The sequence below is a fragment of the Tachysurus fulvidraco genome, chromosome 15 (genome assembly GCF_022655615.1).
Source record: "Tachysurus fulvidraco isolate hzauxx_2018 chromosome 15, HZAU_PFXX_2.0, whole genome shotgun sequence".
In the NCBI taxonomy this organism is placed as follows: Eukaryota; Metazoa; Chordata; class Actinopteri; order Siluriformes; family Bagridae; genus Tachysurus; species Tachysurus fulvidraco.
Window position 1 is genome coordinate 11,450,554 of NC_062532.1, and position 15,000 is coordinate 11,465,553.

Here is a 15,000-nt window from a genome sequence, read left to right on the forward strand (position 1 = left end):
ATTGTAAAAATATATATATATTTTATATCTTACATAGTTTAAAATAAGCCAATACATTTCCTCAGTGAAGGATACAACTGAGATAAAGGGTCTTGCTCTAGGATCCAAACATAGAAGTTTGGATGTGCTGGGATTTTTTATACACAACCTTTAATCTGTAACCATAACCAGGTTGCCTCTACTTCAGTATTGACGCATTTTACTCAGTAACCATCAGTGAACGTAGTGGTGGCTCAGGGGTTAAGGCTGTGCCTCACATTTCAGTAGGTTTTGTGTTCAAATCCCAGCATTGCTCATTTGGATATTGCAGTGCTTTAATAGAAAGAGAAGTCTATTTTGTCACATACATTACACCACAATGAAAATCTTTTTTCACATATCCCAACTTTTGAACGTTGTGGTCAGAGCGCAGGTCAGACATGACACAGCACCCCTGGAGCAGAGGTGGTTCAGGGGTTTCCCCAACAGTGGAAGATTAGTAGCTAGGACTTGAACCCCAATTCTACGAGCAACAACCCACAGTCTTAAGCACTCGGGCCATCAGTATTTTAATTTAAAATGGGCGATATGTTATTTATCTTGATAAATAAACATATATTGTTAGTGTTCAGGAAGAAAAATAGAAATCACTGTAGAAAACTCTATATACAAGCAATAAAAATTAAAGTTTTCAGAGAAACTGAACAAAGCTGTTGTAATGATCCAATTTGTCATCTTTGGGACAGATTTGGGACTGATGTACAGTAGCAGTCGAATTTAAATATTGAGCTGTATTTCACCTCCTACAGATGACTTTTGCTTATTCGGTTGATAAATGAGTTTCTCTGGAAACTGGAAACTACCCCGTATAACGTGAAGCCTAAATTCTTGAGCTTAACTCAGATGCTGTGTTTTGGTGCTTGGATTCATTAATAAAACTGTTTAGCATTGCTTGTTTGTTCAGTATTATGGGAAGTTGAAGCATCTGAGTTCATTAGAAAATAACAGCAGGAAAGGGCATGATTGTCATTAGTGTAATGTTGGAAAGGTCTAAAGCAGTGTGCTGTGTTGAGGCTTAATTGATTTTTGTTTTTTAACCAGGTTTCGAGGGTCAGATCATTACTAACGGATCACCAAATTCTCGGGTCAATGGCCACTCCACCCAGTCGGCACACTCTGACCACAGCAGCCAAGATACCAGCACACAGGTGTGTGTGTGTGTGTGTGTGTGTGTGTGTGTGTGTGTGTGTGTGTGTGTGTGTGTGTGTGTGTGTGTGTGTGTGTGTGTGTGTGTTAAATGGACAAATGGGTGCACACAGAAATATCACACACAAATTCCATTTGCTGTCATACACAATTCTATTATACACATGTTGTGTATGTGTGTGTAGAACTCTGAGGATGGAGACAGCCACTCGCTGGACCCTTTCGCAGAGATCGGCCTGAGACTGAGCCCCACAGCGGCGGAGGCCAAAGAGAAAGCTCATGCCAAGCGTGGCAAGAAGAGGGCACCACAGATGGACTGGAATAAGAAATATGAGATTTTTAGCAATTTCTGAACATACAGACATACATCTCACACACCCCACTCCAGACTTCCCCAACATGCTACATTCAGCCCTCTGTTGTAAATGACTGCTTTTAATGGTGAAGGCTGTTATTTTTGTAGAAAAAGAAAACCAGGCAAAAATATTTTTAAAGGACAATTGGAGCAGGCAGAAGGGAAAAGCTTCAGTCTATTTTTTCACTCATTTTTAACCGGATTAAAAAAAAACTCTCTGAATTTAGAACTGTGATGAAAAAGGGCCAACAAGAACAAAAAGAAGGGAAGAGAAACCAGGGCTCTGTATGTTTTTTGTGTATTGCTCTTACTTAAGTTTACTGCTTCTGCTGTAACCACTTCAGACTTTTTTGTTTTTTCAGAGTTTTTACAAGAGCAGTAGATCTTAATCCAAAAAAAAAACAAAAAAAAAAAACAGAAATTTAAAGCCTGACAGTTTTACATCACGGTGTCTCAACAGCACTGCTCTCTACTCTGAATGAAATCTTGAGGAAAAAGCATATTAGCACCTTTTAGCTCAGACCCTTTAAGAAGGACATGTAAATTTGCAGTGATAAATGTTTTTTATAAATCAGTATTACATATAAAGGAATTGGTCTGCATTCATTTTTGAGACATGTTGTTACATTACATGAAAAGTGCTTTGTTAGGAACAGAAAGAAAGGTACAAACCTTTAAAAGTGTGTATCTTATGACGATCAAACACTAGAGGGCGCCGTTGAAGTCGTTTTATTTTCACCCTAGAGGTAACATGAGGACAGAAGCAGAACTTCCAGTGTTAACCACTAGAGGGAACCATTTACAAGTCACTTGATTAGATTTTGTTTGTAAAAACGGCCATGTGTCCTAAATCCAGTGTAACGTCTAAACAACACTTGTAGAGATGAGACTGAAACGCAATATAAAGCAAAATTCACAAGACTATATCAAGAAGAAGTAAAGGACTAGTGACCAGTGTAACCTAAACAAATGACTGGAGCTTTACAGACTCTGATGTGCTGATGCTTGTGGCTGCAGTGTGTATTATCTGATTCACGAACGGATGAAGGACGTTAAGAACTCATACATGAGTGAGGAGAAGCTCATGCCGGATCAATAAGCTAATGAGAATTAGAGACAATTGGAACATCTGTTGCTTTTAAGGCAGCAGCTCTTGTAGAAATGGACACTCAGAGAATCAGACAGTCCTAAACTCTTGAACTGTGGTACAGTCCAAAATGTTGGGGCTCTGTTGGATCACTAAGTAAAATCAGCTGCGATGTGATGACGTACTTCTCATCTTCATATATATAAAACATCATTATTTTACGTTATACCCATGCATATTAGAAGCGTTGCTGTAGACCATTTACACATTTTTTTTTACTCTTCCATGGATTCCTTCTCATGTTTGTTAGCGTCATTGTGTTTGCTGTAGTGTTTTTTTCTGTTCTGACAGTGTATGCATTCAGAGTTCTGCTGTATGCTCATGTATATTCACTATGGGAATATATGCCAGGTTGCTTTTTTTTTTTTTTTTTTTTTTGGCAATAAAGTGTGATATTCGCACATGCTGACATTGTGACCAAGTGAGATTAGCATGAGCAATACTGAATAATCATTATCATGCTGAAAAAAATAATTCAATAATTCAGTGTTATAAAGGAGGCAATTCCTAATTCAGCCATAAAACTGATTGGTTCTCTAGACACTAGAGTTTCCCATCTACATAAACCTTTATTATCCTGACTAAGCTCCCAGGCTTGTTCTCTGTGTGTGGCAAGAGATTTTCCTCCATAACCTCCCCCTCCTCTTCCTCCTCAGCTCCACATGTTGAGATCTGCTACAGGGCTTTTCCTCATGTCTTACCTTGCAGCAGCTGCATTAATATCTCTATAGCTGAGCAGATTCAACAGAGCAAGTCTCCTTGCTCACCCAGCAGCAGCAGATCTAATAAACTAAGATCAATCCTACCTACATTTCATTCCTATCAATAAAAACCCGTTAAATTAATTTTAAATTAATTCAGAGTTTTAATGTTTAAAATAAAGATGTAGTAAATAATTTTTCCTCTCCTAAGGGGTAGCATTGTTTTATTATGGACAACAATCAAACTGCTCATCTGGGATTTTCACATAAATTCTGTAGACGTTTACACAAAATAGAGCAAAAAACAAAAAAAATGCCATTGGGAAAACGTTCTGTGGGTCAAAAACATTTTGTTAAGAGCGGTCCAGGTCAGAGGAGAATGGATAAAGTGGTTTGAACTGACAGGAAGGCTACAGTAACTGAAATAATCAGTATTTACAACCATATTGAGCAGAAAAGCATCCTAGGATCTACAAACACATTGAACCTTGAGATGGTTGGGATGGAACAGCAGAAGACCACACTGCGTTCAAGAACTGTAAGCCAAGACCAGGAGACCAGTCAGAGTCTGCAGTGGGTAAAGGATCATTCAGACCTGGAAAATGATTAGCACTTTAACTACTTGTTAAACCCTTGTTTATGAATTTCAATTTTTCCAGTGGGATCCTATTTGATTTTAGAATCTTATCAGAACTCTAATGTCTTGTTATCTGAAAGTTCTTGTGAATTAATGATAGTGCTTTAGGGGATCTAAGCTCTCAGGGTAAGAGGTAGGTATACAGTAAGACTCTTTTCTGTTCTCATCCAGCTGGTGGAATGAACTTTGATGGTTCCCAGGAATCCCTAGATGTCCGAACAGCTGCGTTATTTTGAACATAGCATAAATAATTACGTTGATACATTCGTTGGCTCTTTATATGTTTTCCGATCAACGTGTAAAATGATATCTCTGTCCTCTGTACTCCAGAATCCAGTCTCATGTTGTTTATGATGTTACTGCAGGTTGATCAGTGTAAAAAAGGTCATTCTTTATTTAAAAATAAATACAAAAGAGTACAAAAAAGAATACAATGGAAAAGTTCACCTGTAGGATTAAAGATCCCATATAGACCTGAACAGGATATCAAATGGATCCTGTTCAATGACTTGTAGAAGGATATTTATGTATATCGGAGTCCTATGGGGGTCAGCATGGGGTCGACTAGCTGGTGAAAGTTATGCTGTATTATTCCACACATCGTTTGTCATTACATATTTGTACCACAGACGTACATATACATAGTTCTATTATAGAGCTCTAAGCTGTAAGCTGAGCTTTCTTCACTTTGCCTCTTTCGCCTCACACTTTCAACTCTTACACACAGGGGACACTCACACAGGTACTTGTATAGTACTGATCTCTGTCTTTTCACTTTCAGCCCAGGTCAGACTGAGGTCTAGCAGCAATGTTTTACAGTTTCTGCACAACACTCACACCAGTGACACATTCATGTCATGATACACCCATGTACACAAGATGTCAGTTTAGTCTGTGGCTTCACATGTTAGTGTTAAACACAAAAGCCGGTGAGTCAGAGTGTGACTACAGCTACTGTTATTAAAAGATTCATCGATTCATTATGGAAGAGCGAAAGGTCAACCATGGGGTAGAAAGGTTAGCAGCGATGAGACTGGGCAACACTCCAGCCACAACCCCTTTCCTACCACCAAGTGTAAACAATACCAGCATGACACTGTTGTGTGGTGAGAAACATGTAGCATCATAATAAAAAAGCACCACTCTAAATGGATGAGGTTATTTATTTTTAAGGCAAAATTTTGTGTCACCATGTTGTGAACATAACAAAGTGAATACAGTATATTCACAAAATATTTATTCAGAGAAAAACAATACGCAGAAACAGCAAAAGTGTGTGAAAAAGTACTTTTGATTAAAAAGAAGTATGGATATAGGACACGGGAGATTTATACCTAATATCCTCATGCTGTATCTTTTCAGCACACTTACACTTACTGTTGGCCTTTACACCAGTACACTGTAATAATTGATTTATAATCCCTTCGCTATCCTTAAGACGATGGATTCCTCATGAGTTTGTGCCTCATGGTGTCTGAGAGGGTTTTTTTTCCACAGTTGCCTCTGGCTTGTGCTCATGAATAATCAATATCCAGAATTCTGTAAAACAAATAAACAAACAAACAAATAAATAAATAAATAAATAAAATGCTTTAAAATTCAAATTCAATTCAGTTCATTTATAAATTTGAAATTTCCTTTGTCACAAGAAACATCTACAATATTCTAACTAGAATTTCTCTCATATTTTCGATTATAGATTCCTACAGGACATAAATATTGTGTAGAATCACCTCTACAAGATTTTTAACATTGTTGTAACCCAGTTGTGTTCCAGTTCAGGTCCATGTGAAAATTTGAAGAATCCAAAAGGTGTATTTTTACATTTTTTTATTCATTTATTTAAATCAAATGGTAGCTTGCAATTTAATCTTTACGAAATGGACTGTTTAAAAGTTTGAGATCCATGACTTTTTACCCAATAATGACCAACACAGATTAAAAAAAGGTTTCTTAAGATTTATTTATTGGTCCTACAGAACAAGCTGAAACACCAAGAGGATTTTTTGAGTGAAAGTTTAGATCCAATAAACATGTAAACGGCTTTTTTCAAAATCCCAGTTGACCAGACAGACAAGTCCATTTTAAAGTGCATCATTAATTTCCAGTGACACGCTGTATTGTACCCTGTTATTCACGCTTCCTGTTTGCTGTTCAACCGTAGCAAATGATTTTGATAAGAAGTCACCTTGTCATAACTGTGATGCAATAACATTCACTTACATTCGTGTCACCATATCAACCAACACCACAAAGCTAAGTACTTACGCAACAGGCCAGGTATGCCCAGACACACAAAACACACACACACACACACACACACACACACACACACACACACACACACACACACACACACACACACACACACACACACACACACACACAAACATTTGTTACAGTTCTCAAGAGTCCTCAAGACTGCTGCATGTCCATTTTGTTTAGAGGTTTAAACAAACCTAATGAATTATCACTTTAATTATAAACCGGCGTTCAAATCGGACCTCAGACCCAGACTGAACTTTTACAGAAATACTACCTGGGAGGACAGAATGCAGTGTGCACTTTGCTTCTGTGCTAAAAATACTGAGTCAACCATACTGCATTGAAAAAGCATTGATATCGTTGCTTAGGTAGATTCTTGAAAAGTAGAACTTGATTATTTTCAAGGTTAAAGGCTTTGAACTAAATTTAGTATTTTGAATATAGTACATATAATCAGTAGATGGAATATACACTCACACAAGCTGAATATCTAAATAAATAAACAAACAAACAAACAAATAAATCTTTTTTTTTTACTATGGATTTACCTTTTACTAATTATTAAAATCTTATCACAGAATATACGCTCAAGCCAACACCCGCAAACTGATAATACCTTTCATTTAACAAATAATGTCATTCTTCATAATGTGAAGTTTATTAATTATTAGTTTTACTTCTCATTACTTATCTGAAAAGCAATACAATTCAGTCATGCGTGCACTTTTATTGATTTTCACAGTCAGCTTACGATTACGATAAGACGTTTTTCGGTTTCATCTATTGACTTCAGAGGTTCCCCGTGCCAACAGTAAACATTAAAACACAGTATACACTCTATAGGGGAGGTGTCACAGTGACGTTTTTAAAGGAATGTTACACACCAGTCAGTGCTTGTGGACAGATTGTGATTTCAGTTGTGATTACATTACAATAGCCTGTGTTTCCTATAGTTTGTGTATGTTGTTGCCATGGTAACAGTGATACGGTAAATATACTGTAGTTATAGGTATGTTTATAGCACATACCCTCTGCAAACTTTAGTTTATAGTAATAGACATCTGTATATTATGTTCATAGCACATATACAGTACATTCATCTGTATATTATGTTCATAGAACATACATATCTGTAAATTATTGTTTATAGTAATAGCCATATATTTTATTACAGCACATATCCTTCTGTAAATCTGTATATTGTTCATAGTATGCACACAACTGCAAATTACTCCATATTACCACTTAACTTATTTAAATCTTGTACAAAAATACTATTGCACTCTGGTTAGACCTAAACTGCATTTGTTGCCTTGTACTTGTACATGTGTAACGACAATAAAGTTGAATCTAATCTAATCTAATCTAGAGTTACTCAAAACTTACACGCTCAAAACTTTCAAACTACACAAATTACAGGTTACACTTTACATGACTGGAAATTTTTTAATTGGCTACTCTTTTACACAGCCATTACTAGCCTGGGCTTTTTTTTTTTTTTTTTTTTTTTTTTTTTGCTTTTTTACAGACCAGCAGCACCAACAAATCATATATTTATATAATATATATAATCACATATTTCATAGTATTGGTCATTTGATTAGTTTTGTGTTTCTTAATTGAATAGAGATCAATATGTTTTGTTTTTGGTTAGTCCAGACATGAACCCACTACAGCATTAGGGACTTCTTTTTTATATTATATATTATATAACTATGAAATGGATTCTTGTTATGGTGTTGATGAGATAATGTGGCATATGATAAAAAACCTGTGGAGCAGAAGGAGAGGAGAGAACATTTTTTCATTTTTTATTGTGGTGCTTGTCTGATTATGTAAAGACGTATTAAAGAGCGGAACAAGTGCCTGATTCATTCCCACCTTGATAGCACATGAGTAATACCCCATTTCATGCCTATGCTTACTACCTGTCCTAATCCACATACTGCTGTGAAATGATAGTTTGTCTAAATCTATGTCAACCACAGTTTGCCCTTGATAAGGTTGCATTTTGGTCAAAATTAAAATATCACATGAAGCATTAGTTCATAAATTCCTGGCGTTATTTAAAAAAAATTGCCCCACAATATCATCTTATTGCCGTAACTCAGCTAAATTTAATCTCAACTCAATTTCCACACCACCTTCTGAGCTGTTCGGGTATGTGTGCGTAGATTTGGTTTGGAATGGGTGTAATCTGTTTGGTGCAATATATATACACGCTTAAAACATGAACCAGTGCCTAAACAACCTCAAACAACCAGGCCAACTGGCCACAGAGCAATTTTCCTGCCCATTTTCTGAAAAATTCCATCTCCTTGGTTTGGCTAGTAGTTAGTATTCATAAGTGGTATGATGATTAAACAGCTCAGATAAGGTTTATCAAAAAAAATGTTCAAATTCAATCCATTTCCTCTGTTTTGAAGAATGGTCGCTATGGTGACATCAACATCTGGAACTGTCTGAAAAACCAGGCCGCCGTTTACGCTCGCTTACTTAGTTTGTTTTTTAAGCAGATTCCAGAAAGACAGTGTGTACCTGTGTGTGTGTGTGTGTGTGTGTGTGTGTGTGTGTGTGTGTGTGTGTGTGTGTGTGTGTGTGTGTGTGTGTGTGTGTGTGTGTGTGTGTGTGGTTTTTATACAGTATATAGTCACCACTCACTGAGCACAATGCAAGAAAGAGCACAAGATCAAGCTATAAATATTACCTGATATACAAATCAGGTAATGGATGTAAGCAGTTTAAAAAATATCATTAAGCACATTTACGGCCATAACTACAACTTTCCAGTCTCAAACCGTTTCTCAGGAATTAGACGCATGAGCGCACTATCCCTCCACACTGTGAGGAGGATAGTAAAACAGTCAATGTTTCCTTTAAAAAAAAAAAAAACAGACTATTTATAATATGTCTGTATGTTTGAGTTACAAATGTGGTTGCAGTTCTGGAAGCACTTCCTTTTCCCACAGACCATTCAGGTCCTCAATCGACGCTTCTGGATTTTTCTCTAACAGTATTCACTTCCTCAACCGGATTTTTGCACAAACTATAATAAAACTAAAACTTCACTTTATTCCTAAGTCATGCTGTATTCATGACCTCATGTCCTTATTCATATTGTTTATACTGCATCATTATTAATATACTATATTTTTTATTATATTTACTGTACATTTTCCCTTTTCCTACCTGTAAAGTTCAATTTGATTCGATTTTTATTTTATTTTTATTCTATTTTTACCGTCCAACATGGGCAGTAAGGGTCAGATTGTGTATCTAACTAATAAGATTTTGAATTAAAATAATATCACTTATTACATGTAATTTACACAGTTTTAATCTACACAAATCTGTTTTGGTTTTCATTTCAAGCGATGCTTATAATTCCGGAGAGCACTTTCTGTACCTCTTGCTATGCTTCAGACCTAGAGGTAGTAAGACGGTAACCGTGGCATTTACCCCAAAACACAGTGAGGAAAAGCCAGAGGGAGGAAAAAGTGAGGGAGAGGGAGACATGTGAAGAGGAGAGGAAGGGAGTCTGGGTCTCCATGGAGACGTAGGGCTGTTTTTGTTAGCGTGGTGTGTGTGAGTCAGAGGAGCGGTGAGTCACAGTCAGGAGGGAAACTCTTCTTGGAGCCAAATAAGGACAACCAAATGCAGAGAGAGAGAGAGAGAGAGAGAGAGAGAGAGAGAGAGAAAGAGAGAGAGAGAGAGAGAGAGAAAGAGAGAGAGAGAGAGAGAGAGAGAGACGCACACAAAGACAGTCTGAAACAGAGAGGCCTGGTCTTATCTCTCTGCAAGCGAGTGGAATCAGCCCTACCCAATTTGTTCACACCTCAGTTTACAATGCAAATAGTTCACTCTACATTTGTCTTGTTGCTCTGAAACATATCACTAAAGCACCCTCGTCATCTTTATTTGCTCCTTCTCACCTCCTTTCTCTATTAGCTTCCTGCTAGGCTAGCTCTGTGTTTACTTAAGCCCCGTGCTCTGTTAGGAGTGTATACGAATATTGGCAGCCGGATTGACTTTGAGGCTCGGTACATTTAGGCTGAGGTTTACATGAAGCGGCTTCGTCTGTCCTGGGTAATGTGAGTTTTGGCTAGCTTAGCTCTTCAGGAAACGTGGATGTCACAGCTGCATTGGACCATCAAAAGCGGGTCCATCTTGGGATTCGCAGATGAACGTCGTAAAGTGTTTAACAAGGGCGGGATGCACAGCAGTTGACATAGCCGTTGAAATAAATATTAATTCTACGGCTCCGTGGCTGTGATTTACTAAGTTAAAAAATGAGCTAATTAGCATAAATAATGTGATAAAGTACATAAACTTGATGGGCAAGTTGTAGGTTATTTATGAGGTGATGACACCATGTGTAAAGTATGAAGTGTAGGTTTTCACACTGAAGTCTCGTCGATGTGTTAAACTGAAACTACCCAGAGATACTGTATGCGTCATTGCTCTTCAAGCATAATGCTGACTAAAGAGGATGAGCAGCTTCAAAATATGATATGAATGCAAAAGTGAGTCTGAAGTGAACGGAAATTTTTACACTTTGTGAATGCATTTAGACTTTAACTGTGAAGTAAATCCAATATAAAAACCAGCTTTACTGCAGTAGTATGCCGTAATTTGGATCTACTTCCTCATTAGCTGATATACTGAGAGACAATTCTAAGAAATACTAAGAAAATAATTGTTTATTTTGAATTTTTCTTTAGATTGCATATACAGGCTTATACAAATCTAATAGCTGCCCTTCAGTTGTATTCAGTCAACTGTGGCGTTTAAGCTTTTAGGTAAGCTAGTAGGTCATATTGGAGAAGCTGAATTAACATATAAGAGCTATAGAGATATAAGCAATATAAAGCACAATTAGTATTCAATCCCTGCAGGGTTTTAAAATAAAATATTTGTACAGAAGTGAACTCAAATCTGTGATATTCTACAGCTTGCAATTTTTCAACATCAACGCAGATTTTCTGCTGATTTGGGCCGAGACGTATTGTGCGACATCTTCACCGCACGCATTTTTACCAAAGCCATCTTCCGTTCATTAGCGTCGATCATGAGTACAACTAGAAAACTTTCTAGAAAAGTTTCAGAAAATCCAAGCATTTTTGACAGCAACGATCAGCAAAAAAAAAGAGCATGGTGTTTTTGCTCCTTTGAAAGACACGGTCACTCTTGGATCCTTTGATTAATCAGCTTGTATGTTTTGCAGGCATCAGTAGGTTTGCATTTGTTTTCACACACAAATCTCGAGTAGAATCAGCGCCTCATTACAAACGCACTGTAGTAAATAAAGGAGTGTAAGATCAGCTGTTTTACCGTTTATACAGTCTGTTCACAAACCTGTTACTGAGGCTTGGAGGTGTGAGGTATAAGATGTTTTCATAAAACAACAGTCACTAAGCAGGTTGACTTTCACCGAACTGTTGCATTATGAAAAGGTGATAAAGATGCATCAGCTTTTTTGATCCTCGGGGAAGAAAAGAAACCAATAAGTGTCACCTTATGACTGTGAACAGCTCTGTATGGCAGCTGAGATCAACTCCAATGCAGAGCCACATAGATTGTTCATGTATGTGACACAGACCAGGCCGCCTATTCATAAAGCTTCTAAAGATGATCTCAGACTACCCTTATTTAGCTTCAAAATGTCTAACTAGGAATCTTAGCTCAAGAGTGATTCAGGACCAATCTCAGAGCAACTCCGAGCATAGAAAAATACAAACACTTTAACTTAGGTAGGAGGCGGGGCTTAACCCAGTTACTAGGTATGACACGTTCTTTTGAAGACTGTGATTGGTTGTCTAATAAAAAAAGTCTATTATTACCCTTTACATTGTCTCTATGAGGTTATATTGTGTAGAGGTTACGTATGTGAGCGATCATATTAGAAATGCGCTAACATCTGTAAGTTACAAATGTTACATTGGTTACAGAAAATGGCAAATTATATCATTTCTGCTGCTATGTCATTTCGGCTATGTTTTGGAGATGTTAGCATATTTCTAAAATGCCATAGCGGCAGAATATAAGGCATTTCTGCACTGTGCCTGAGATGTTATCCCTACACAATGTAATCCGTAGCATCTTATTAACTCACTATCCATTATTAAATATTCTATACAATACATTTCTCCTCCTTCTTCACCTTTCGGTCATTTACTCCTCTGCTTAAGAAACTCTTAATCCTCTTGATAATCCTTCTCACTACTCCTAACTCTTTTTGACCTTTTGAGCTCTTTTAAGCGTTAAGATGCTTTGTGAATAACTTTGATCTTTACTTGGATCTTCTTTTTAAATTTATGTAGAAACACCAACATTTCTAACAACTTTTTTAGAATTTTGTCACTAGAACAAACTCTTTACACTACGTAGTCAGGAGCGAACGCATGAAGTTTATGTTAGCAGTTAAGGGTGGTGTGTGGGTGTGCAAGAGAGAAGAGTGCACTATTAAAAACCAAAGATCAAACCTACCACAAAGAATGAGGGGGTAAAACACAAGAGCATTGTTTCATCTATCAGCTTCCCTTATTCTATGAATACGTGTTTTCGATTCATGCCACTTACATCACGCTATGTTTTTTTTTTCCAAGTAATGATGCCACAACAATTCCGCTTTCAGGATGCATTCGCAGGCTATATTCATCAGCAGTCGATGACCGCATTCATTACACAACACGAAACAAAAACTGACCACCAATCTTCTCTGAAATAAAACTACACCATAGTCCTGGTCTGTGTTATCTGAGAACAAAACGCAGCATCCATTTAAGGATACTTCAGTGAGCACTTCTGTCTGTAAGCAGGTGCACCACAAGATATCCTGGAACATTGCTTAATTAAATGTACTAACATTGATTAACATGTATAATCAATATTTGTACAAATGTTCCAGTATCTCCTCCTCAGGGTTTCTAATCTGAACATACATCATGATCGTATCATTACCGCAGAAATAGGGCTATCCGTCATTTTGAAGATAAGAAATTTCTGTTTTAGAAACACAAACAAAATGAATACACTCCCATGAAACACACAATAAAATGAGCAATGATTCACACAGTGTCAAGTACATAGAGACTGCAGCGTACACTAATTGTACTAATACGCTAACTGTGGTAAATGTACATTTTTAAACAGATTTTTAAACAGATCTTTGGTGAGAGACGTTCGTATATTGATACATTATTGATGCATTATTATAGAAAAAACTTTTTTTTTTGCTTCACATCTAAAGGGTTGGGGGTTTGATTCCTGCCTTGTATCTGTGTGTGTGTGTGTGTGTGTGTGTGTGTGTGTGTGTGTGTGTGTGTGTGTGTGTGTGTGTGTGTGTGTGTGTGTGTGTGTGTGTGTGTGTGTGTGCGTGTGTATATCCTCTGGGCACTCTGGTTTCCTTCACCAGTTCAAAGACATGCCTTTTAGACTGACTGGTATCTCTAATTTGTCTGTATTGTATGTGTATGTGTATGTCTATACAGCATGTCCCCCGCCTTCTTCCCTGAGTCTCCTGGTATCGGCTCCAGGATTTCTTCCACTAAATTTTAAATGCATTGAATTGGCTAAAGAGAGGAGCGGTATTAATTCCAGCACCACCATCTGAAAGTTGGCTGTAACGACATCATCAGGCTCAATTGCAGAACTGAGCAACTGTTAATGCGCTAACATTCACCTAACTACGGAATAACATTCCCCAACTCTGAATATGCTTTTTACACTTAAACAGAATCCAGGGTTATCTTGTTTATTTCACACTGCCCATACTTTCCCCAAGCTTATAACATTTAATCCTGGATATTCATAATCTGATGTTTCACCCTGTACATTTCTAAACCCTGTTTTAACGTTCTTCTTTGCATATTTGTACCATCAACAATGATTGGAATTTTTTAAAAAAATCTGTTCTCTGTCCATGCAGGTATTATCTTTCACTTCTTTTAATCTTTTTATTTAATTTTGTCTCATCTTTAATGATATTCCACTAATGTTTCAGTTATTCCATTAGATTCCATTTGATTCAATTATTGTTTGCACACCATATCTGCATACTTCACACAGCTGCTGCTACTGCACAAGTGTATGTATATATATATATATCCGAGTGAATATATGTTTATTAGAACCCTCTTTGTACTATTTTGTGTATAGTCCTGTAGTGTTTTGTATTGTCTTATTGTCCTTTGTCTCACATTGTTTGCACCAAGTTGTACAAGATGTGCTTTACGTGACTAGAACTTTAAGTCCTTAGCGCTTTTATTTTAATTCCTTAGCTCTGTGTTGTTTTATGTAGCACCATGGTCCTGAGGAAACGTCGTATCATATCATTATGTACGTCAGCTATATATGGTTGAAATTACAATAAAAGCTTCTTGATTTGATTGAAATACTCGCTTATTTGTGACTGGGCTATCCAGTTTGTCCTTAGCAGACTTTTCTGACCATAACTGTAAAAATAAAGCTGTCAACTCCCCTTTTCACTACCCTTTTACAATATTTTAGATTTTTCCTTCAGACAGGTTTCTGTCACTGCACAAAGTATGTGAGACCCACACTGTACAATATCTGCTTCTGTGCATCGAATTATAACAGTCTAACACTGCTTCCAAAAAAAAAAACAGCACTAAGCCTACATTTAAATTACAGCATTTACAATTATAAAATCAATATTGTTCTGAGAATAATGTAATGCACATATTTTTTA

At 36.9% G+C, this 15,000-nt stretch overlaps 1 protein-coding gene and 1 long non-coding RNA gene across 3 annotated transcripts in view; one reads left to right on the forward strand and one right to left on the reverse strand.

Moving 5' to 3' along the window:
• LOC113639556 (Na(+)/H(+) exchange regulatory cofactor NHE-RF2) overlaps positions 1 to 2,128 on the forward strand; it is a 37,745-nt gene extending 35,617 nt beyond the window's left edge. For both annotated transcript variants that reach the window (XM_047800811.1, XM_027141470.2), the window contains 2 exons: positions 1,081 to 1,187; positions 1,371 to 2,128. In XM_047800811.1, coding sequence (XP_047656767.1) covers positions 1,081 to 1,187; positions 1,371 to 1,538 — 275 coding nt within the window. In that variant the 3' untranslated portion in view covers positions 1,539 to 2,128. The remainder of the gene's footprint in view (positions 1 to 1,080; positions 1,188 to 1,370) is intronic.
• Positions 2,129 to 5,170: 3,042 nt separating this feature from the next.
• Positions 5,171 to 15,000, reverse strand: part of LOC113639557 — a 20,105-nt gene continuing 10,275 nt past the window's right edge. Inside the window, exon 2 of the long non-coding RNA XR_003439855.2 lies at positions 5,171 to 5,564. This is a non-coding gene — a long non-coding RNA (uncharacterized LOC113639557). The remainder of the gene's footprint in view (positions 5,565 to 15,000) is intronic.